Source organism: Dreissena polymorpha, chromosome 10, assembly GCF_020536995.1.
Source record: "Dreissena polymorpha isolate Duluth1 chromosome 10, UMN_Dpol_1.0, whole genome shotgun sequence".
In the NCBI taxonomy this organism is placed as follows: Eukaryota; Metazoa; Mollusca; class Bivalvia; order Myida; family Dreissenidae; genus Dreissena; species Dreissena polymorpha.
This window is the reverse complement of record NC_068364.1, coordinates 47519098-47545343: the sequence shown is the minus strand read 5'-3', so window position 1 is coordinate 47545343 and position 26246 is coordinate 47519098. Positions and strand designations below refer to the sequence as shown.

The following is a 26246-nucleotide window of genomic DNA, read 5'->3' as shown; positions in this document are numbered from 1 at the left end:
TGTGTATATCGTGTCTTACATACATTTATATTGCAACGACTTTGTAATTTACTTAATATGTTTCATGCCTTAAAATATCAACACATCAAGTATTTTAATTTTCATATTAAATTTAAATTGAAACACATCTAGTAGTTCGTTGGTATGCTTAATGCCATGAAGCACATGAGCGTGTATAATTGTATGGCTATTGTGATAATACATGTGCATGACCAACCTGGTAGCGGTTTTATCTATGGCTACAGTGTAGCTGACAGATGACATAGTTGAAATTGTTTTATCTATGCCTACAGTGTAGCCGACACATGACATTCGACACGGCTATCGCGCGTGATTGTTCTACACATTACAGATGCAAAGTGTATCTGTTGATTGCAAAATTATGCTGAAGCTGTCAAGTATTCTTGACTACGCTGTCAAGTATTCTTGACTACGTGCATATAAAAAACACTCAATTTGCATAGCAAATCCGCTTTAATAATTGATGAAACGGCTCCTATGCGCGTATTAGTTTATGATGTTTTACGTGTCTTACAGTTACATCATTTTTTTTTCATTTTGTTAACTCTGAATGTCTGTTGACATGAAGCTGTGTTTTTTTTGACATTGTGTTGCATATGTATATTTGTGTATGTCATTGTCCATAATTATACGGTATTTTGTGTTGCATATATATGTGTATGTTTCGAGTTATGTAATAAAACGTATTGGAAAAAAAGTTTATGATGTTTGCAACCACACAGTGGTATTCCAAGTATGTCACCTGATCATATGGTATCAACGTTGAAATGCTACGAGGAACGTTTCGACACATGATCAGGACAAAGTCGTCGTGTGTTGTATGAACAACGTCGAAAACAATGGGTTAATCTGGATTTAACATTAATTTGGCATATTGAATTACATGTATTGACAAATGATTAGACTTCATAATCTGATTATATATACGGAATACTTGCTGGTGCATCTGCATTACATAAAATGAGCGCCAAGTTTGAATTCATTTTAAATATTTACATACAATACATGTTGATGATAAAACTTTGTGCATTAAAACAATCTTCTTTTTTCTGCAACGTGCTAAAATGAATAGAACTTGGCAAATCTGAAATAAACGCCATTCGTTTATTGGTCAGAAAATGACATAACTTTCACACAAAAAAACACAAATCACCACAAACGGCCCCCAAATCGATTTGAAATTTGAATCCACTCGTCATATATTTTTAATTATGAACAAAGCGTTGTTGACAAACCATGAATGCCAATACTATTCGCTTAAGTATTCAATAAAAAAAAACAACCTTAATACATACAATGAATTACACCAGTGTCCAATAACACTGTATAAGTCTTATTGTAAATGAATTTACACAGGCATTAGTAACAAGCAGCCTATCTCTTGGTCAGTATAGTAGGTTGTATTATACTGATCATCATCATTCAGCCGAGTATACCAGTTTGCTTAGGTGTAGTTGTATCCGAACGTTGCGGGGCTGTTGGGTGCATTGTTTCTACAACGAAAATAATAATATTAAACATTCTTTGCAAGCACGTTTATCAGCTTATCAAACAAAGGTGTTCACAAAATCGTCGGTTTATGTACCTATATTTCCCCTTTACACAACCACATTTAGAATATCGATTTGCAAAAACTCATTAAGGTGAACATCTTGCGGACCAAAATTCAAACATCCGCATTTCAATCGGTAGAATAATGACAATTTTGCGAGTATTGATATTACACACGCATTCTTATAATCTTAACATTTTATTCGCAACATTCGCTTTGGACCATAATCATTATTCATTGTTCTTTTTCAAACGAAATCGATTTCACCTTAATACAAGTCTGTGGCATGTAATTTGTTATATTTGTATGTAATTTAAGAACTTGTGAATGTGTTCCAAACACATACAGGCAGCCAGGAAAAGAATCCCAGACACTTATGTTGCCAAATATAAGAACACAATTTATACTACCGTTACAAAGACGCCCCGACCAGCCAGTATTACAAATGCAGAATCTCTCTAGCAAAACTGTTTGTTGATAACCATGTCCACCTGCAACAATAAAAAGACACCAACAGTTATATAAAAATAAAGCGGTACTATTAACATGTGTTATGGCCCATTTCGAAATCGCATGCATCTGTCTCGCAATAATTATGGAGTGAATAGAATATTTCTGATTGATAAACCTCACATTTCGTGTTGAATTGCCATATACCCAGCCCTGCATAACGTTAATATACCAAACATTAGAGAGTGATAATTCACGATCAGGTTATACGGTCTATTTTCCCGCGCATTTAATATACCAAACATTAGAGAGTGATAATTCACGATCAGGTTATACGGTCTATTTTCCCGCGCATTTAATATAGCAAACATTAGAGAGTGATAATTCACGATCAGGTTATACGGTCTATTTTCCCGCGCATTTAATATACCAAACATTAGAGAGAGATAATTCACGATCAGGCTATACGGTCTATTTTCCCGCGCATTTAATATACCAAACATTAGAGAGTGATAATTCACGATCAGGTTATACGGTCTATTTTCCCGCGCATTTAATATACCAAACATTAGAGAGTGATAATTCACGATCAGGTTATACGGTCTATTTTCCCGCGCATTTAATATACCAAACATTAGAGAGTGATAATTCACGATCAGGTTATACAGTCTATTTTCCCGCGCATTTAATATACCAAACATTAGAGAGTGATAATTCACGATCAGGTTATACGGTCTATTTTCCCGCGCATTTAATACACAGGTGGTTAGCGTGTGGCTATGCTATTAATTAGTGAAAACATCATTTTGAATGATAAATAATCATATTATAACAAAAAATTAACTTTTCTGAAAAAAAAATATTTCACTATCAAATATATATATAACAAGGTATGCAACTCAAAATCAGCCCAAAACGGGGTGCATCGCTTTGAACAGCCATATCTTCATCAATTTTGCAGCGATTTTCACGATCTCGGTCTTATTCAACGCAGAAATGAATTTTCTTTCTGGAAATGTATATGTCTTGCAATATTTTTACAAATGCTGGGTCAACTTTTAAGAAATAACACGATACACAACACGCATGACCCAGTTGACAGTGATCATGTATTCTTTATGAATGAAATCTCCAGTTGTAAAGACACACCTCCGCATTGGACCAATAAAATCACTCGTATGTTTAAAATGTCAGTTAGTTGAAATGTATGTAAACAAAGGTTTCAAACGGCGCTGGACAGTTAGTCTTGATGCAGAATGTTACGACAAGAACGGTAATAATGTTTTTTCATACGTTTTATTGAATTATGGTATCGAACTACATGAACTTTATAGGGAAGTTGCCCTTTACTCCGTGAAGATTTCAGTCTTAAAGACAGCATGATCACTGTCAACTGGGTCATGCGTGTTGTGTATCGTGTTATTTCTTAAAAGTTGACCCAGCATTTGTAAAAATATTGCAAGACATATGCATTTCCAGAAAGGAAATTCATTTCTGCGTTGAATAAGACCGAAATCGTGAAAATCACTGCAAAATTGATAAAGATATGGCTGTTCAAAGCGATGCACCCCGTTTTGGGCTGATTTTGAGTTGCATACCTTGTTATATATATATTTGATAGTGAAATATTTTTTTTCAGAAAAGTTAATTTTTCGTTATAATATGATTATTTATCATTCAAAATGATGTTTTCACTAATTAATATCATAGCCACACGCTAACCACCTGTGATTTAATATACCAAACATTAGAGAGTGATAATTCACGATCAGGTTATACGGTCTATTTTCCCGCGCATTTTGCTCAAGGATAAGCTTGGGATTCGAAATTTCAGTCAATAGTATATAACATATCGAAGCACTTGAAAACATATCATAACGTTTATAACCTATTACGTGCAATACATATGGTGTACATACACATTAGCGTGGAGCAATCACTTCCCGACCACCCGTCTTGACACGAGCATGACTCGTCCGGGACACTGAAGTTACCATGGAAACAACTGATGTTGCAATGAGGTCCGACCCAATCGTGGTAACAGACGCATTGGTGGTTGTGGTATTCGCCGTGGATACAAGGCGATTCATTGCAAATGGCGCCATTCCAACCCTGGTCGCATTCGCAATACTTAGCGTGCGGGTGATAATGACCATGAACGCAGAGATTTTGATCACATTTTGCACCATCCCAGCCAGAATCGCATTCGCAAGTGTTGGTTTTGCCATGAAAAGTACCATGGTAACACAGTGATTCGTCGCATTTTGTACCGCTCCAGCCTGATTGGCACTCGCAGTAGTTTGATTTAGAATGAAACGTGCCGTGGTCACAGACTAACACGTCGCATTTGGTACCTGTCCACCCAGAGGTACATTCGCAGTACTTTGCATGGACGTGATAATGACCTTTGACGCACAGGGATTCGTTACATCGGCTGCCGTTCCAGCCATCCGGGCACTCGCAATAGTCGTTGTGGGAATGGTATGTTCCGCGGACGCAATAGTGCTCGTTGCAGTTAGGACCTGTCCATCCTGCATTACACTCGCAAATATTTGTTGCACTGTTGAAACGCCCATGGTCGCAATCTTAAATAAGCAAACATACTTTATGATCCGATTTTTTACTTTAAACATACTAGTTGTTTCAATAGTATAGTACACGCTTAAAAACTCATACGCGATTGTTGAATAAAAAAGTATTGTATATGGCATACATTCAGACTATTGCGCCCCTCTTATCAACAATAAATATATATGAAAGTTGACATTTTTTTGCAAAATATCATATATTAATTCAAATGTCTTACCGTTTGAACCTGCAGCCGTCAGGATAAAAGTAGACAATAAAAGAACGAAAACTGAAATGCGGAAAATGATCCTATGATCATAATATTACAATAGAATTAATATACTATATAAAAAGTGGATCATTTTTTAATGAATATCTCGTCACATTTTGACCAGTTTAATGATTAGTTCAATAGACATTTCGTTAACTTCAGAAGTACATCAAAATACACTCCTTGTAGTTATATGAGTTTATCAAAGATTGTGTTAAGGTTTTATTAAAATGGTCAATATTAAGATGTGTTACACTACATCAAAATATACACATAACTTCAATGCGCACTTAGAGTGTATATGTCTTACCCACAACACAGTTCATGTTGATTTCACTTTCAGTATTTGAATGGCAGTCCGTAAGGCATCTAAAACTATATATAATCGCGTTGACGATAATCGTTGCGATCCATAGTCGTTCAGTACACGTTTCTATTAGGCCAAACAAACAGTGTTAGTTTCATGTAACATTATCATATAACAGAATCTTCGTTTTTTAATCAATACACGTGTGTATCGCTTATCGCCATGATTGCATTATGTAAATAAATCACCATCGGAGACATTGTCTCAGACCTCTATTTCAACAAGATGATAAGCCGAGTACAACGGCGTCGATGTGTGTATTTTTCTTATTGTTACTTGATGTTCATCCTGCTTTCCCTGTACTTTATGCTTGCTTATTTGCAAAATCAATAAACTAATGGGAAAACAGATAGGATAAATCAAATACCCTAGAATACAGATACATTTTCTCGACCTGGCGTATATATTTGAAAACAAAACTATTTTTGTTGTATTTAAATTAGAAATAAACTTCATTTTTTATATCTTTAAACTAAATTGTCAACTTAGAGCTATCGAAAACTGATTAAATATAATATATTTCGGAATCTTTAACGGCCATCACTTCTAAGGGGATCGTTACACAATCAACACTTAAATTAAAAATTAAAAATTAACTGGTCCAGGCAATTGTATTATGCCCTATGTAACCTGAAACAAATATTATTACTTTCACCGTAACTTATATTTGAATGACCCGTATCGTGTTTGGCTCAGTTAAAAGTCATATCTGTACTGTTCTCACACTATTGCACTTTAATACTTAAATATAGAACATAACATACAATTAAGGACACTTGTCATGGAACTGGGCTGGACAAACGGTCGCAGATATCCCGATCAAAATAATATAAAGGACACTTGTCGTGGAAATGTGTTCGACACTCGGTCGCAGATTCCACGATCACAGTGATCCTACTTATCAGTGCAAAAAGGTAAACTCTGCTTTAATTAGACCATGCATGACAGTTTACCAATACTACGCAAATACAATTCATATAAAGCTTTCGTTTGATGATTTAACGTGTTTTTTTTATAATAAAGCCATCACAATAATTTAAAAAAACACGCAAACAAAATTAAGTTAAGCATGCGGACGGCTCTAGTTCTGAAAGTGCTTTAGATCTGCAATGATTGTTTTGTGCGCTAGTTTAAGCAGTCATTACATTTATAGCATATAATCTACAGTTACGTATGCGCATTTGGAATATGATTCGTCGCATCATATATACGTGCTAGCTTACCTCTTTTTTCCATCGCCTAATTAAATCCAGTTTAAAATGTCCAGATATTTTAGTAGTACAACGGTTTGTGATGGATGTTTAACAAGATGACGTATAGAAGAACAATTATTTCAACCTTAAGTGCGAATGCACTTGCCATCGTGTACAATGAAGAAGTATCATAACTAGTGGTACAGTATATTTATGTATAGTTTGCATATGAGTAAGCTATAACCAGATATATGGTTATACAAAAAGTGTTAGCAACATACACGAACACTTACGGACATGTTTAATTCAAAAATGACCCTTAAAAACGAATCGAGCCTTAACATTATTGTATATTAACCCATTTATGCCTAGCGTCTAGATAAAAAAGGCATTGGCAAACAGCGTAGACCCAGATGAGACACCGCATGATTAACTTCAAATGTACACATGTGTACTGTGGACATCGATCGAATTAAAATGAAAATATCTTTATATTTGTAATTGATTTATTTGCATATCGATTTTGTAGAATCAGAACATACAACATTTTACACATTACAATTGTACAAAACAGATATTAAAATGTTGTATTTACGCATTTTAAAAATTCTCTGTTTAACAAAAGAGCTTAATGTTCAACACGTGCAACAATTCTGGTGATGAATAATATTGGTGGTCTTTCCCTTCGATAGTTGCGCACCTGGGTATTTATACCAACAATTAAAAATAAAATAATTATATGTTTTCTTGGTGTAAGAACCCTCCTTAAATTTAAACCTAATGTAAACGCTATAAACAAGAAATTCTATACATATTCTACATGTTAGTATTTCGCAGTTCATTTAGTCTGCGACATTTTGGTTCTTTCTACTAGGATTACAACCCTAACACCTTATAAATGTCATAACCCTTCTTGTCGCAGCTGTGTACTTACATTTACCTGTCGTAAGGCGATGCCATTTATTATTTATTATGCCTATACGTAATACTATGCCACCATGAAATTGTTGTTTGCAGAAAAAAACACCCTCGCACACCCTTAATGACGTGTTTCTCATTTTTAACTGAATAACTAATGACCTTATGCACATAAATTGTACAGGCAAATTCATTGTGTTACACATTTCAAAAGATCTGGATATACATTATTCGTAACTCAACTTAAAGCTAGGTTCACATTACATTTACTGTTATATGACATTGTGTTATATGAGTATCTGCATATTGACACACATGTTTGGTAAATCTAATTTGAACGTCAGTATATAACCACCATCTGATGAAACAGTGTTAATAGCACCTTATGTAAATTATGAAAAGTGCCATGTTAACTGAGTTTAGCATATATAGGATCTGGCAGGAGTTGACATATCATACCATGTTTTATTAAACAAGTTCAGGAATTTTGTAAGTAAGCGAGCTTTTGGCGAGCTTACTTACGAATTTTCTGGACGAGTGTAATACAATATGGTACAAGATAAGTATTGATGCAAAGCATCAAAGGGCGTCGGGAATTTTAGTGTAAAAGGCACTCAATGAAGTTACATGGAACGATTGTTTTTCTACTGTTAATATTAATATATTGGCCGATTATTTTAAACAAAATAGAAAAAGATACTGGTATAACCATTATCTATAACTTTGTGTTATAACCCCCAAATAACCATTATTTATGATGTTGTGTTATAACCCCCAAATAACCTTTATCTCTGATTTTGTGCTGTAACCCCCAAATATTTCATTGTTCATTTTATTTACATTGGTTTCCTTTTTTTACTGGCATCCGTGTGCAGTTTTCACTAATGGAACAGAACTGTGTAGGTTTTAAAAAATCTGCTCGATCTTGTAAGCGTAATTTCATATTTTTCTCAACTTCAAGGGAGATGATTCTGAACTTATTCTTACGTTGCTCATTTACGATAGGGGTTGAGTACTCATTGATATGAAAACACTGAAAAAGTTTGAAAAAAAAATGAAGAAAAACTGTAAATTGCATAAAGAAGCTGCATTTCACAAAACTTTGAAATTCAGTAAAATATCATAATAGATTTATTGCTCCGATATTCATCATTTTCAATAGGGTTCGAGTAATACTGATATAAAAACACTTATCAAGTTTGGAAAGATTAAGACGAAAGTTGTGAAATCATTTAAACAATTGGAAATTGTTTCTTTTGTCAAATTTAATAGAAAAAAAATCTGGACTTATTTTCCCGATGTTTCTCACTTTTAGCGAGGTAATAATGCTCATTGATATGAAGACACTGTAAGTTCGGAAAGAATCTGATGAAAAATGTTGACATAATCACCTAAGCAAGCAGTTTTTCACTTTTATTTTTTAATTCAAAGAGACATATTCTGGACTTATGGTACGATATTGCTCATATAGAGAATTTGGGTTGGGTCCTCATTGATTAAAAAAACCTGTGCAAGTTTGGGAACAATCGGATGAAAATTTTGGACTTCGAACAACGATTTCAAAATTTCTCAAATTCTAAGGAAGATAACTATGGACGTAATGGTCGGATAATGCTAAAGGGCCCATAACACCTGAATAGTAATACATGTCGCGCTTCGCGCTCTATATGTGGATCTTAAAAAAAAACCGAGGAGTGCTTGACTCTAGGGAAACGGGTTGCTGGGACACAGCTCCTCCTTGATAAGCGGCTGCTTCCTTTATCACAGCTCATTGTTACAATCAATAATACGTGTCGCGCTTCGCGCTCTATATGTGGTAGGGATAGTACTTAGGGCCTATGATAGACAACCATAAAAATACATGGAAAATAGATATGTTGTTTGCTTTTATTTGTTAATATAAAAACACGTGTATTTTTTATAAGATAATTAAGTGATGTAAGAAATTTTAATTAACGTTGTCACCACGCGGTATCCATTAACTTTAATAAAAATGTCCAATTGTAGTAAAATGGATTTTAAAATGTCTACATAAAATAAAGCTTTATTATATTTATTAACCTGACTGAAAAACATTGTCAGCCGCCGAACTGTTCCGTTCGTGCCGGAACCCGGGATTGAACCGGGGGCCTTTAGACGATTGTTGCGTTACCAACTTCAGTCTAACGCTCTTCTAACTGAGCTATTCCGGCTGACATCATTTATGTACTGCTATTTGGTGAAGTTGTGTATAGCGATCGTTATTATATGTCTATTAATAAACTAATACATTGTACGTTTTCATACCACTACGCCTTTCAATAAACTTGCTTGCGCGATAGGTCGTCAAATATCGTACTTCATTGATTCTTCACTAAATAAGCAAATTAGGAAAACCACAAAAAAAAATATATTTTAATTATGTTTTGTTTTTATACAAAACCAGAAAGTTTCGCATATTTGCCAAGTCCCTGTGATCTTTTCCCTGTGATCAGTTGTGGATCAGTTATTAATTAAAACGATTAGCTTTGCATTATTGGCAATAAATGTTGTAATAAATGTAATAGGCTCAAATGCAGTACTTGTTTACACTAATTTACACAAAATTCACCACTATGCAAGTTATTCTTAAAACAAAAATATATACATTGATCCGTAAAATAACTTCTCCTCCCATTAGCGAAACAAAAATGCATTACATACTAGTCGCCGCTCTCCAGAGCGACGCCAATGATATGACAACGAGTGTCAGATCTTTTTATCACATGCTTTTAAATGACCAAATTAAATAAATATTTACGCAAACATAATGATAAATCCCGAATGTTGTTTACATTTCGTGACGTCATTTGACGTTGCAACGTCATTTCAGCAAAATAACAAAATGCGATTGGTCAATTAACGAAAACTAAGCCAATGAAAACGCATAAAGTGTTGTATCACACATGTGTAATTAAAAAAATATGTAATGGTTATATTACATGGGAAACAGGGTATAGCATGTGATAAAAATACTATACTGACGGACTTTCATACACCACATAGTGAATCCAGAAAATGTTTTCAATCGCGTCTAACGCTTACTAAGCTAATTAATGTTGAAGGAGGTAGCAATTCTTTATGGGTAAATGTATTATATTTTTAAAAGTGCCAGTAAATGTTTGATCGATTGATCGTGTCAGTAACTGCCTATATACTGAACTACGAGATTTTACACGTCTTTACAGTGATCCGTGGCAAGTGCATGTAAACTAAATAATACAATAATTGTTTACCCATTCGGAATTGTGTTCATCACTTATCTGGCCACATAACGGTGTGGCTTTAATAAGGCTTGAAAACGGCAAGCAATCACACATATATTGCAACACATCAGAATCAGAATCGAATACGAAAGCGTAATAATGTAATGTAACATGAAACAAAAAAATATTGTTTGTCTGTATATAAACGCGTACTGAACGATGGTAGATGGCCGTGTTTATTGGCAACAGTATTATATACATGTTCAGATGCCTAACGGGCTGTCAGTTAAAAACTGTACTCGACATAAATATGAAATGTTGATGTTGGTAAGACATACAATATCTAAGTGAACATTTCATTTGTAAGTGTATATTAATGTAATGAAAAACATCTCAATATTGATAGTTTTAATAAATCTAAAATAAAACACAATCATTTAAAAACTCATATAATTAATTCTATAATAAAGAGCTGTGTATTTTTTATGTACGTCATATAATAATGCAATATCTTATGAAGTAAAAGGCATCATGGCAAAATGTTAAGAGATATTTAAAAAAAAAAGTTCTTGTTTTACAAGTCAAGTGTATGCATTAGTCGTGTTCCGAATAGGATCATCTCTCGCTGCTTAGTTTAAATGTGTGCTCTGTTTTCTGTTACCTTGACGGCGGCCAGACCAAACATTAAGACATTTGAGCACATCGGATTAAAAAAACTAGTAGTATTCAGTAATAATTATTTATTGTGTGTCCTTTAAAGTACTTGCAAAAGATGTTAAGCCAATGTATTCCCTCGTTCGTTTATTCGTTTTATCACGGTTGTCATAACATCGACACTACTAGTATTTGACGATTCCGAAATCGGACCATACCGTATATGTGCTTATTTAAGATTGTGGTCATGAACATTTCAACGGTGCAACCATTACTTGCTAGTGTAACGCAGGGTGAACAGGTCCTTACTGCAACGAACACTAATGCGTCCACGAAACATACCATTCACAAACCGACTATTGCGTATGCCAAGATGGCTGGTTCGGTACCCGATGTAACGACTCCCTGTGGGGGGTCATTATCAAGTCCATGCGAAGTACTGCAAATTTATTTCTGGATGGACGGGTACAAAATGCGAAATGCAATCACGGGACTTTTGATTGAAACTAAAATTACTGAAAATGTCAATCAGGCCAAAACAGCACAAAATGCGTCAAATCACTGTTTCCATGGTACGCTCCATGGCAAAACAAACACATTGCTGGTTGGGATGGTATAAATGTGATCAACAAGTCTGTCCCCATGGTCACTTGCACCAAAACGCTTAGAAAAGCGAGTGTGAACAGGGTTGCATTGGCGCCATTTGCAAATGATCGCATTGTATCAAGGGCGAATACCACTTATACCAATATGTGTGACACCACAATTGGGTAAGGCCTCATTGTAATATCAGTTATTTCAGTGGTAACTACAGTGTCCAGGACGAATCATGCTTGTGGGATCATACATCATACGTTATTTTCCGTTTATTCGAATACATCATACGTTAGTTTCAGTTTATTCGAAAACTATTATATTGCAGTATTTCATAGTCAATGGGAGAAGTCATTTACATACGGGATGTGCAAAGTGTTAATTGAAACTGGTATAATTCATTATATTTTTTATAAAATGTTATGGAATAGTATTGACATGTTGTCTTTCAATTTATATATCATATAATTACCAACTTGCTCGCATGGTAACTCAAGAAGGCTTTGGTCCCGAATATGTATAATTGCCTAAAAATTTGATAACAATTTGTGTAACGTATTCGGTGAAGTGTTCTAGTGTTGTAATGCAATTAAGTTTTACTTAAAAGTCATGAAATCTGCTGGCCAATAAATAACAATTAAGAAACTTGCAGAATAACAACTATTGGTTTAAATCAAAACGTCATTACATTGTTCCGTTATGTGTACGTTAGAATGATTTTAAACTATTCATTACTATAATGCAGATTCATCAGCAGATGCATATTTTCATGGCGAAGAGTCCAATAAATTATGAATGACATCCGTAAAGCAAGTTTAACCAACGAGTATAGCCTTGTTTTTGTATTTATGGTGGCCATATAACACACGAATACTTTGTCGTGAACAACATTGTAACCTTCCACGAAACATTTTCAAAATTTCAAAATTATGTGATTAGGTAATATACAGTGTTGCGTACTCAATCAACTATTGCTCGCCTAGCAGCCGTCTCATGTACGGTTGAAGTGCAGTCACAAGTGCAAATTGCCCTTTTTATGGACGAGTACTCGCTAACAGATGTAGAGTGACAATACATCAGTTCAATCAGATGCATTCGCACCTGTACTGTTTTAAAGAAACCTTCGCGAATGCCGTGTCGAAGTTCAACTGAGTCAACTTTCAGCTACACTGTATCCATGGATACAAGCGCTACCATTTTGGTTTTGCAAAATATATATATATACAATATCCATACATATATACCCACCCATGTGCTTAAGGATATTTAGCGTGAAATACTAAATATGTTGATATTGCACTGAGTAATGACCTCATGGGTGTCACCCGCAGTGAACTTCAATATCTCTGTTAAATTGAGGTCAGCACGGAGAAGTCAAAAATCATGGTGGACATCATGACCAACACTAATGCAGACATCACCATGAAGCTAGAAGCGATAAGCTAGATGAAGTGACCAGCTTCAAGTATGTGGGCGCAACCCTGTCTAAGGATGGCATCCGTACCGCTGAGGTCCGAATAAGAATTCCCATGATGACCGCCGCGATGGCCAGGTTATAAAAAACCAGTTCCATCAGTTTTCCCACTGTTTTCGGCTGCAAGACATGGACGCTTCAGGCTGACACAGAACGCAGGATACAGGCATTTGGACATGAATGTATCCGAGGACTTCCCCGCATCTCCTTCCGTTATACCAAAATGAAATGTGTGTAGATGTTTGCAATATAGAAGGTTTGTTTTAAGGATTATGTAATTTAAAATGCGTGCTATAGTATTTGTCGTACAGGCCATGGGGTTGTACACGAAATATATCAACACCTATGTGTTTGTGATATGAGATTTTTTTTATAAAAAAGGCGGTCTATCGGAAAATGTGATTTAATGCCTATCAAACAAGTTCAAGTTATTTGATGTTGATGTTTTCATCAACGATTTTATTCAAAGTTTGTTATACACAAAAGTGCAATAGCGCTATTAGCATATTCAATAAGATAGGTAGTGCACGGCTTTCTAGTGTTTCAGAAATATCTCTGCCATCTTATTGAAGATCGTAATTGACCTTTTAGTGACGTGTAGCCTTGATATTGCTGGCTTAGCTGCATTGTGTACACACCGGTCTTATTGACCTGTGTACTAACGCGAAAGAAATTGTGGGTAGCACTTCTTTTTCGAGTGAAAAGCGAAAGCGAAAGAATGTCAGGTAAACATACTTCTGATAATCGCTATCAGTCTTAATATGATTCAAAATCACAGTTAAACATAACTTAATAACATTTCTCTAAACAACATTCCGTTTTAAACACACAATAAAAACGATTTTTCTTTCATTATAAACATTTTCATTCATACGCAGAACTACTTTAGCGGAAGCATAATTCCCCAAACCAGGGCAATGTGATGCGTCTTAGTATTGAGGTGACAATAACGTAGTGATGTCACCAACTATTTATAGAATGGGCCTAGCTGAACGTACACACATGTCGTGACCGGTTATAAACATGGTTCAACATTAGTATGCCTTCAGTTTTTCGTAAAGGTAGCAGAGCTTTGTCTAGCAGAAAAAGGCAGTCTAACATATTCATTTATTTGTACATAACGGCTGTATAAATTCAATTTTACCGTTTATATGTGTCACGAAGGGTTATCATACTTTCAGCGATCGTAAACATAAAATCTGAATATGGAACGTTTGTTATCGTCCGTAAAAGTAACCTCAATTTATGATAGCACATACAAGGTGCTCTCTCGTACTTTTCAGGTCTTATCAACGATCATTTGATGTTATTTTCAACCATTTATGCCATTTTCTTTTTTGTATGTAAGATTAGCGAATATCGCGTTTAAATTACACGTAATTCGTCAATAAATAGCGGTTGTTGTTCACCTGCAACTGCAGATCTTCGTTGTGTTTTATGCTATCCAATGTCTATATATTTCAATATTTGTATTTAATAATATTGTTTAACAACGTAAACATAATTAGATACCGATGTTATATACATGCATTAAGATAACGACTTTTACATTACCATAAGCACAAATGCTAAATCGTAGAAAACGTGTAAGGGGATGTCAAAAGACAAAAACGTCTTCACGGTATCTTGACATATAATCAATTGTCTCCCTTTTTATACCTTCATATTCACTGAATTTAAAGGGGCGGTCAACCAGATTGCTATATATCGCGAAGAAAAGTTCTAAAATACCGTATTTATTTTTACAATTATTAGTTTATATTGATTAAAATATCACGACTGGTATATTACATTACTTGAAAAATGTTGTTCAGTTTTCATATTTTCAGCATATTCGTTAATAAAATTTTACTGAGTATGTCTACAAGGTAATTTGGAGAGTTCTGTTGTTGTCGTTATATTTTGTGACACTACGAGGATTCGTTATATAAAGTATAAAATTACCATACTCATTGTATTGCAATGCATGACCGAGTGGTTTAAGTGGGAGACTATTTACTTTTTACTCCAGGACTCCAGGGGTAAGTGGTTCAAGCCCTGTTGAGGGTTACATTTTTTTTAAATTTTATTATTGATTTTTTACTTGAGATTTATAGATCCAATGTTTAAATTAATCAATATAAAGCATTTAATGACGGTATTTTATAGGTTTTCTTTTTTTTCTTGATATTTAGCAATCTGGTTGACCGCCTGTTTAAATGCTTTGAACGTTTTTCGCTTGTAACAAAATCATCGAAAAATATAAATACATGGAGAGCGAATCGGGAAGTTTATTAAATATATGCGTGCTATTTTTGGGATTCATAAGCACACACACATTAAGGTTAAACGCGGACACAAACAGTTTTCAGAATAAACGTGTTTTTTACGAAAATACTATAAGCAATACATGCAGTATAGTATCTCTTGAATTATGTGATGTTACAACGCAACTAAATTAATAACCCATAAATAAACCGATACGCACACGACCCGTAGCTTTGTCAAACATCAATGGGCCGTAAAGAAACTCGAACTTGATCTGTAAGACATGTATGAGGATTCACACACCTAAAATGTGAAAGCGTTTAGGAACAAAACTTCGGAAACGAAATACCGGACTGACAGAGGGACAAACAGACGGGGAGACGGACAACACCACAATAATATCTCTCTTCCTTTCGTCGGGGATAAACGAAGAAGGGAGAATAGTTAAGGTTCTACAAATTCTCTGAAGAAAAAATACATACACATTTCATATACCGCTATTTACTGACAAACACACGCGTTTAGTATGACTAAATCCATCGAGTGAGTGAATACTGTGCACATGTGTGGTTGGGCTCCATTGAAACAAAACAAACCACGTCTTCAAACATTTGAATTTTTCTTAAATTACAAGTAAAAATAACAATGTCTTAACAATAGCATACCAATTCATAATCGTTTATAATAATCATCAGGTATATACATGGTATATACACAGTATTAAAATAATAATTAATACTTATAGTACTAATAACATTAAATGAACTACTACAACTACTACTACTATTACTACTACTACTAATACTACAACAACAACAACAACAACAACAACTATTATTACTACTACTACTACTACTACTACTACTACTTCTACTACTAATACTAATACTACTACTACTACTACTACTACTACTACTACTACTACTACTACTACTACTACTACTACTACTACTACTACTACTACTACTACTACTACTACTACTACTTCTACTACTACTACTACTACTACTACTACTACCACTACTACAACTTCTACTACTACTACTTTTACTACTAATTATAAAAGTAATAATAATAATAATAATCATATTAATGATAATAATTGTATCATTATTATTATAATTATATTTTTATTATCTAATATTACAATTATAACAATAATAATAATGATGTTGATGTTGATGATGATGATGATGATGACGATGATGATGCTGATGATGATGATGATGTTGATGGTGGTGATGATGATGATGACGATTCGTTAAGACTTCCTTAAATCACAAAATTCCATTAAAGCGGAATTAGTCGCCCCTGATTAGCCTGTGCTGGGATGACACATTTGCAGATGCAATAAGCCCAGTTTTCTCAGAATGAGACCCATGTGTTCATTCCACTTTCTCTTCTTCCGGGGAATCTACGTCTTTCTCAGACGGCTCACTAATGAACTCAATGATGCTCTTCGGTTTGCCGTAACAAGGCAGTATGAAGTCCTCCATGGTGTTATACAGATGCATTTTTGTGATTTTTTTAAACACAATTTTGTTTTTACGAGATTTTATTAAGGAAAAAATCATCTTGTGAAGTTTATTGTTATTCGGTTTGAATAAGAGTTAACGTCTATCTTAAATGCATTGTCACTTTACCGCATAAAACATTCGCACGTAAAGGTTATTCGTTTAAATAAGAAGGGATATTACTTAATATTCACTATTTGTTTGAGTTAAAACATATACAAAATGTATATACAGTTATGGCCTTACAAGCATCCGATTTGGAATTGCCGAATGAATTAATTGTATTAAACCTATTCATACATGCTCATTCTTGTCTGGGATCATTAAAACGCGTCTTCAGAGATAATGAATTGTACTTCATATACAAGTCAGAAACAATTGTCTATGGCCTTACTATTGCATAACAATTGACAATCGTAGGTATCTACAAATAATTAAAAAAATGATAATAATATTAGAAATAATAATACTACTTCTAATAATAATATTATTATTATTATAAACAAAAACAATACAACTAATTATTATCATAATAATAATAATAATAAGAAGAAGAAGAAGGAGTAGAAGAAGTAGAATAGGACGAAGAGGAAGAAGAAGAATAAGAGAAGAAGACTGAGAAGAAGACGAAGAAGAAGAAGAGAAACCATTATAATAATAACACTTATATAATAGCAGTAGTATAAATAAATTAACACAAACACATACGATTGCAAAAATATTGTTGATAGTAATTGTAAAAAACAAAATGGAATAATTTCAGTCCTAACATATTCTGTAAACAACATAACGTTATGTATAAGTCAATAAGAATTTTATTATAATAACAAAATATCAGCATTTTAAATGGAATATTTCACTCGTTATAGCTTTGGCAGGTTTATGGTTTTCGATGTACATCATAAGTGAATACTTTTTACGAATCGGAACATATTTACAACATGTTTAAATGTAAGTTATATTAGACGCTTTCTTGCATATAACGCCACCAACTTTTCATACACATATAAGTTACACTTTAACTTTAAAAATCAATAACCAGCTGTTTGTGTAAAACGTTTTGATTGAATAACATAACTAGATGTTAACCCTTAAAGCGCTGGAGCTGAATTTTAAAGGCCTTTGCAAACAGTTTGGATCCAGATGAGACGCCACAGAACGTGGCGTCTCATCAGGATCCAAACTGTTTGCTATTTTGATAGTATTCTTTGAAAAAAATCGAAGAAAATGCTAATTTTAGAAATTCTGCAGACGACATTTTAGCAGACGACAAATTTCCCAGCATGCAACGGGTTAAGAAACTTATTGTACAGGTTACATGTGTTTGTTTGCTTTGCAAATCTATTTATCATAGAAAACACTTTGAGTTAACTATATCTGTACAATGACTTCAGAAGGCAAAAAAGAGATCAATCCAACCTAATAGTCCAATATTCGACTTTAATCCTTGCAGTTTAATTCATGTTTGGTTCTTACTAAATGCTATCATTTGATTATTATTTGAGTTCAAGAAAGCTAGCCAAATACTCACTATATCCGTTGGAACTCATGTTTTATTTGCATTTTTGTAAATATCACACTTTTTTTGCAATTTTGTAATAAGCGTAAGTGACTTCACTCCTTTGAAGCTCATAGTTCACGTAATCTCAAATCAAATGTGTTTGCTTCATATTTCCACATTATGCATTGTTGATGCATTCAGTGTAATAACACTCAACACTTTCCTCGTTTAAATACGCATATTTCTAGATATCTGGAGCAACTCGTCATCGGCTGTTTTCCTTACTTTTGGCGAAGCTTTTCCCAAAAGAACAATTTGTCAGTTCCAAGTGTATATGAATTGTTAAAGATTATGTCATAAAGTTGTAACCAACATCACTTATTGGCCAAATCGATTTTTATTTAAAAAAAAGCGTGACATGCTTAACAGTTTCGGGTATGCTTCATCTAAGTCACTGTTAACTACATCTGTGCATGGCAAGAAGTCCATTTTCCATTCAAGTCAATTCAACGAAAACTGATGTAAAATCATCACATCGTGTTTTTGTATTCCTCGTATGAATGCCTTTATTCTGTTTCCTCTTCTTCCGGTGGATCCACGTCTTTCTCAGACGGCTCACTAATGAACTCAATGATGCTCTTCGGTTTGCCGTAACAATGCAGTATGAAGTCCTCCATGGTGTTATACAGATGAATTTTAGTGCTTTTCCCGTTAAGAAAATGGTTCTCGTCGGGGTATATCTGCAATGTTACAAAGATAATTAAAGTATGACTCACAATAAATATGAACAAGTTGCGCTAAATGTGATGGGCTTTATATTTTAATGATTTTACAATATTCACTTTGTCTAGAATTGTGCTATGTCAGACTAAACGCCGATTGGCCGTTGTGATAAAGTACAATAGCCATCTGATTCAGCTAATGTTTCATTTTGCTACACGTTCAGCATTTTTAATTTGTTGTTTACATCATAACAAACGATAAATATCTTTTTTAATGAAAACCCTACATACATGTACATTAACTTGTTTTGAATATTGCACATCGAGATAATATATGACTCAAGAAATATATTCCCTTTGTAACCAACCCCTTGTCACCAAGGTAAATGAAAAATCGCATAACCCTTACATGGCAAAAAAACGAAACAACATTGCACATATGCATGATTAATTAAATACAAAAAGTCCAATTTGAGGTCTCAGTGGTGTAATGGATATGGTGTCTGCCTGGCGATCAGCAGGTCACGAGTTTGATCCCACTGTGGTAGTATTCTGTAGAGTACCCCAATAGACACCAAGTACTTAGGCTTATTTTGCAATCGAGCTAAAATAAATAGGGTTAAACTAATAACTCCCAAGTGGAGCGTTCAATAGTAAGTATAGGGGGATTTGACGATATCTCTGAACAACAAGAACACGAATTTAAGTAATTCGCCGCCGTAGATTTGAGCAGCGTGCCTGTATGACGCGTTAACCATGTATTGTATGCAATAGTTAATGAAATCGAATCCATATGTAGTTCCAATGCTATGTGTTTTGAATTATTACGTCTCACATACCTGATGGCGGAAGTAAACATCTTCTTCTACTAATGCTTTTATAAATTGAGCAGAATTCTGGAAATGTACGTTATCTGAAACAACAATATAGAAAAGTACATTTTAAATAAAGGACATTTGGCGATGGTAAATTCCTTGAAATTATTGGATCTAAGATTTTGGTTCCAATCTATGAACTATAACTTAACATAAACTTAAAAAGAACGTATAGCAGATCAAGCAAAAATGATATTAGGTTAACTCAAACTGTTGCAATTGACGTTGAAACTTAATATATATCTCACGCCACTACAGGATTTTAATTTTAATATGTATTCTTTACTATATAAATACGTCTCTAGTATAACTATTTTTTCAAGTCAGAACTATTGTGTTAGGAATTTGTGTTAAGTAAGTAATTACACCTTCTTTGAAAAGAACAATATGTTTTATCAACAGGTCTGCATATTCGAAACACCCGCAACATAAACATTGACACAACAATGTGTATACATGTATTGTCAAAATGCACACTTATATAACGATAATTGTATGTTATAGAAATTGATCATTATATCTTACCATCACCGGTTCCATGTATAATCATAAATCTAGCGGACTTGAAGTTTGGTGCATATTTTGATATGTTCGCCGCCTGCAAAAAATACAAGTTTGGAAATTTTCAGTTTTCTATAGTGATGACAGTGCACACACATACACGGACAGTGTCCTTAACAACTCCTACATGCCGTATAAAAAGACCCGCTTTATAAAAGTGGGTTCATTTATTTGCAGTTAGTAAAGCTCCTCAGGTGCGTGAAGTTGGCTCGCCGTTCGACGTTCGACATTAGTTCAACATTCCAGCTCGACATTCAGTTCGGCATTCGCATATAGTGTTGTATGCTTATTTTCGAATGCCGAGCTGGCTCGGCATTCCAGCTCGACATTTAGTTCGGCATTCGCATACAGTGTTGTATGCTTATTTTCGAATGTCGAGCTGGCTCGGCATTCCAGCTCGACATTCAGTTCGACATTCGGATATAGTGTTGTACAATTTTTTTGAATGTCGAGCTGACTCGGCATTCCAGCTCGACATTCAGTTCGGCATTCGCAAATAGTGTTGTATGCTTATTTTCGAATGTCGAGCTGGCTCGGCATCCCAGCTCGACATTCAGTTCGACATTCGGAGATAATGTTGTTCAATAATTTTTGAATGACGAGCTGGCTTGGCATTCCAGCTCGACATTCAGTTCGACATTCGGAGAAAGTGTTGAACAATAATTTTTGAATGACGAGTTGGCTCGGCATTCCAGCTCGACATTCAGTTCGGCATTCGCAAATAGTGTTGTATGCTTACTTTTGAATATCGAGCTGGCTCGGCAATCCAGCTCGACATTCAGTTCGACATTCGGATATAGTGTTGTACAATAATTTTTGAATGTGGAGCTGGCTCGGCATTCCAGCTCGACAGTCAGTTCGGCATTCGCAAATGGTGTTGTATGCTTACTTTCGAATGTCGAGCTGGCTCGGCATTCCAGCTTGACATTCAGTTCGGCATTCGCATATAGTGTTGAATGCTTCATTTTGAATGTCGAGCTGGCTCGGCATTCCAGCTCGACATTCAGTTCGACATTCGCAAATAGTGTTGAACAATACTTTTTGAAAGTCGAGCTGGCTCGGCATTCCAGCTCGACATTCAGTTCGACAGTCGGATATAGTGTTGTACAATAATTTTTGAATTACGAGCTGGCTCGGCATTCCAGCTCGACATTCAGTTCGACATTCGGAGAAAGTGTTGTACAATTTTTTTTGAATGTCGAGCTGGCTCGGCATTCCAGCTCGACATTCAGTTCGGCATTCGCAAATAGTGTTGTATGCTTATTTTCGAATGTCGAGCTGGCTCGGCATTCCAGCTCGACATTCAGTTCGGCATTCGCAAATAGTGTTGTATTCTTATTTTCGAATGTCGAGCTGGCTCGGCATTCCAGCTCGACATTCAGTTCGGCATTCGCATATAGTGTTGTATGCTTATTTTCGAATGTCGAGCTGGCTCGGCATTCCAGCTCGACATTTAGTTCGGCATTCGCATATAGTGTTGTATGCTTATTTTCGAATGTCGAGCTGGCTCGGCATTCCAGCTCGACATTCAGTTCGGCATTCGCATACAGTGTTGTATGCTTATTTTCGAATGTCGAGCTGGCTCGGCATTCCAGCTCGACATTCAGTTCGACATTCGGATATAATGTTGTACTTTTTTTTTAATGTCGAGCTGGCTCGGCATTCCAGCTCGACATTCAGTTCGACATTCGGATAAAGTGTTGTACAATAATTTTTAAATGGCGATCTGACCGAAGGACGACCAACCGAAGACCGATGGACGACCGACGGACGGAAGAGTGATAACGGATGGACGACCGACAGAAAGATAATGGACGACCGATGGAAAACTTATTGACGACCGATGGACGACCGATGGACGGGAGAGGGATAACCGATGGACGACCGACAGAAAGATAACGGACGACCGATGGACGACCAACGGACGGACCAAGGCACGTAATGGACGACCGATGGACGGCCAACAGTTGGACGAGGGACAACCGATGGACGGCCGATGGACACCGATGAGAAACCGATGGACGACCGATGGACGGCCGATAGACGACCGATGGACGGCCGACAGTTGGACGAGCGACGACCGATGGACGACTGATGGACGGCCGATGGGCTGCCGATGGACGACCGACAGAACGATAAGGGAAAACCGATGAACGACCAATGGACGACCGATTGACGGAAGAGGGATAACCGATGGACGACCGACAGAAAGATAAGAGACGACCGATAGACGACCAAGGGACGGACAAGGTCAGACAATGGACGACCGATGGACGGCCAACAGTTGGACGAGGGACGACCGATGGACGACCGATGGCCGACCGATGGCCGACCGATGGACGACCGATGGACGACCGATGGACGACCGATGGACGGCCGATGGACGGCCGATGGTCGACCGATGGACGACCGATGGTCGACCGATGGACGACCGATGGACGACCGATGGACGACCGATGGACGACCGATGAGAAACCGATGGTCGTCCATCGGTCGTCCCTCGTCCAACTGTTGGCCGTCCATCGGTCGTCCATTGTCTGCCCTTGTCCGTCCCTTGGTCGTCCATCGGTCGTCTCTTATCTTTCTGTCGGTCGTCCATCGGTTATCCCTCTTCCGTCAATCGGTCGTCCATCGGTCGTTCATCGGTTTTCCCTTATCGTTCTGTCGGTCGTCCATCGGCAGCCCATCGGCCGTCCATCAGTCGTCCATCGGTCGTCGCTCGTCCAACTGTCGGCCGTCCATCGGTCGTCTATCGGCCGTCCATCGGTCGTCCCTCGTCCAACTGTTGGCCGTCCATAGGTCGTCCATTGTCTGCCCTCGTCCGTCCGTTTATCATCCATCGGTCGTCCCTTATCTTTCTGTTGGTCGTCCATTGGTTTTCCCTCTCCCGTCCATCGGTCGCCAATCGGTCGTCCATCGGTCGTCCCTTATCTTTCTGTCGGTCGTCCATCGGTTAAGCTTCCCCCGTCCATCGATCTTCGGCTGGTCGACCGGTCAGCTCGACATTTATAAATTTTTGTACAACACTATATCCGAATGTCGAACTGAATGTCGAGCTGGAATGCCGAGCCAGCTCGTCAATCAAAAATTATTGTACAACACTATCCGAATGTCGAACTGAATGTCGAGCTGGAATGCCGAGCCAGCTCGACATTCAAAAAAAATTGTACAGTACTATATCCAAATGTCGAACTGAATGTCGAGCTGGAATGTCGAGCCAGCTCGACATTCAAAAAAATGTACAACAGTATATTCGAATGTCGAACAGAATGTCGAGCTGGAATTCCGAGCCAGCTCGTCATTCAAAAATAAGCATACAACACTATTTGCGAATGCCGAACTGAATGTCGAGCTGGAATGCCGACCCAGCTCGACATTCAAAAATTATTGTACAACACTATCTTCGAATGTCGAACTGAATGTCGAGCTGGAATGCCGAGCCAGCTCGTCATTCAAAAATTATTGTACAACACTATATCCGAATGTCGAACTGAATGTCGAGCTGGAATGCCGAGCCACCTCGTCATTCAAAAATTATTGTACAACACTATATGCGAATGTTGAACTGAATGTCGAGCTGGAATGCCGAACCAGCTCGTCAGTCAAAAAGTATTGTTCAACACTATCTCCGAATGTCGAACTGAATGTCGAGCTGGAATGCCGAGCCAGCTCGACATTCGAAAATAAGCATACAACACTATCTCCGAATGCCGAACTGAATGTCGAGCTGGAATGCCAAGCCAGCTCGTCATTCAAAAATTATTGTACAACACTATATCCGAATGCCGAACTGAATGTCGAGCTGGAATGCCGAGCCAGCTCGACATTCGAAAATAAGCATACAACACTATTTGCGAATGCCGAACTGAATGTCGAGCTGGAATGCCGAGCCAGCTCGACATTCGAAAAAAAAGCATACAACACTGTATGCGATTGCCGAACTGAATGTCGAGCTGGAATGCCGAGCCAGCTCGACATTCGAAAATAAGCATACAACGCTATATGCGAATGCCGAACTGATTGTCGAGCTGGAATGCCGAGCCAGCTCGACATTCGAAAATAAGCATACAACACTATATGCGAATGCCGAACTGAATGTCGAGCTGGAATGCCGAGCCAGCTCGACATTCGAAAATAAGCATACAACACTATATGCGAATGCCGAACTGAATGTCGAGCTGGAATGCCGAGCCAGCTCGTCATTCAAAAATTGTTGTACAACACTATATCCGAATGTCGAACTGAATGTCGAGCCGGAATGCCGAGCCAGCTCGACATTCAAAAAAATGTACAACACTATATCCGAATGCCGAACTGAATGTCGAGCTGGAATGCCGAGCCAGCTCGACATTCGAAAATAAGCATACAACACTATTTGCGAATGCCGAACTGAATGTCGAGCTGGAATGCCGAGCCAGCTCGACATTCAAAAAAAACTGTACAACACTTTCTCCGAATGCCGAACTGAATGTCGAGCTGGAATGCCGAGCCAGCTCGTCATTCAAAAATTATTGTTCAACACTATATCTGAATGTCGAACTGAATGTCGAGCTGGAATGCCGAGCCAGCTCGACTTTCAAACAAAAATTGTACAACACTATATACGAATGTCGAACTGAATGTCGAGCTGGAATGCCGAGCCAGCTCGACATTCGAAAGTAAGCATTCAATACTATATTCGATTGCCGAGCTGAATGTCGAGCTGGAATGCCGAGCCAGCTCGACATTCGAAAATATGCATGCAACACTATTTGCGAATGCCGAACTGAATGTCGAGCTGGAATGCAGAGCCAGCTCGACATTCGAAAATAAGCATACAACACTATATGCGAATGCCGAACTGAATGTCGAGCTGGAATGCCGAGCCAGCTCGACATTAAAAAGAAATTGTACAACACTTTCTCCGAATGCCGAACTGAATGTCGAGCTGGAATGCCGAGCCAGCTCGTTATTCAAAAATTATTGCACAACACTATATCCGAATGTCGAACTGAATGTCTAGCTGGAATGCCGAGCCAGCTCGACTTTCAAACAAAAATTGTACAACACTATATACGAATGTCGAACTTAATGTCGAGCTGGAATGCCGAGCCAGCTCGACATTCGAAAATAAGCATACAACACTGTATGCGAATGCCGAACTGAATGTCGATTTGGAATGCCTAGCCAGCTCGACATTCGAAAATAAGCATACAACACTATATGCGAATGCCGAACTGAATGTCGAGCTGGAATGCCGAGCCAGCTCGACATTCGAAAGTAAGCATTCAACACTATATGCGATTACCGAGCTGAATGTCGAGCTGGAATGCCGAGCCAGCTCGACATTCGAAAATATGCATGCAACACTATTTGCGAATGCCGAACTGAATGTCGAGCTGGAATGCCGAGCCAGCTCGACATTCGAAAATAAGCATACAACACTATATGCGAATGCCGAACTGAATGTCGAGCTGGAATGCCGAGCCAGCTCGACATTCGGTAATTTGAATGTTGAACTAATGTCGAACGTCGAACGGCGAGCCAACTTCACGCACCCA

The 26246-nt window shown here is 37.0% G+C and overlaps 2 protein-coding genes across 2 annotated transcripts in view; both read right to left on the bottom strand.

Moving 5' to 3' along the window:
- Positions 1–26246, bottom strand: part of LOC127849333 (spore coat protein SP65-like) — a 111698-nt gene that overhangs the window by 22969 nt on the left and 62483 nt on the right. The gene's annotated exons all lie outside the window — the stretch shown is intronic.
- On the bottom strand, positions 1112–6480 carry LOC127849337 (protein draper-like). The gene is made up of 6 exons (XM_052382067.1): positions 6453–6480; positions 5173–5295; positions 4830–4880; positions 3943–4608; positions 1984–2064; positions 1112–1514 (listed from the first exon to the last, which is right to left on the bottom strand). The coding sequence occupies exons 1-6, from the start codon at positions 6463–6465 to the stop codon at positions 1444–1446; spliced, it is 1005 nt and encodes a 334-aa protein (XP_052238027.1). The 5' UTR covers positions 6466–6480; the 3' UTR covers positions 1112–1443.

Bases quoted from the DNA above. Each gene is read 5' to 3' on its own strand.
- LOC127849337 (XM_052382067.1), bottom strand. The intron at 4,609-4,829 runs GTAAGACATTTG...TGCTTATTTAAG, and splicing joins GACGGCTGCAGGTTCAAACG to ATTGCGACCATGGGCGTTTC. The intron at 2,065-3,942 runs GTATGTACACCA...TTATTGTTGCAG, and splicing joins TGATTGCTCCACGCTAATGT to GTGGACATGGTTATCAACAA.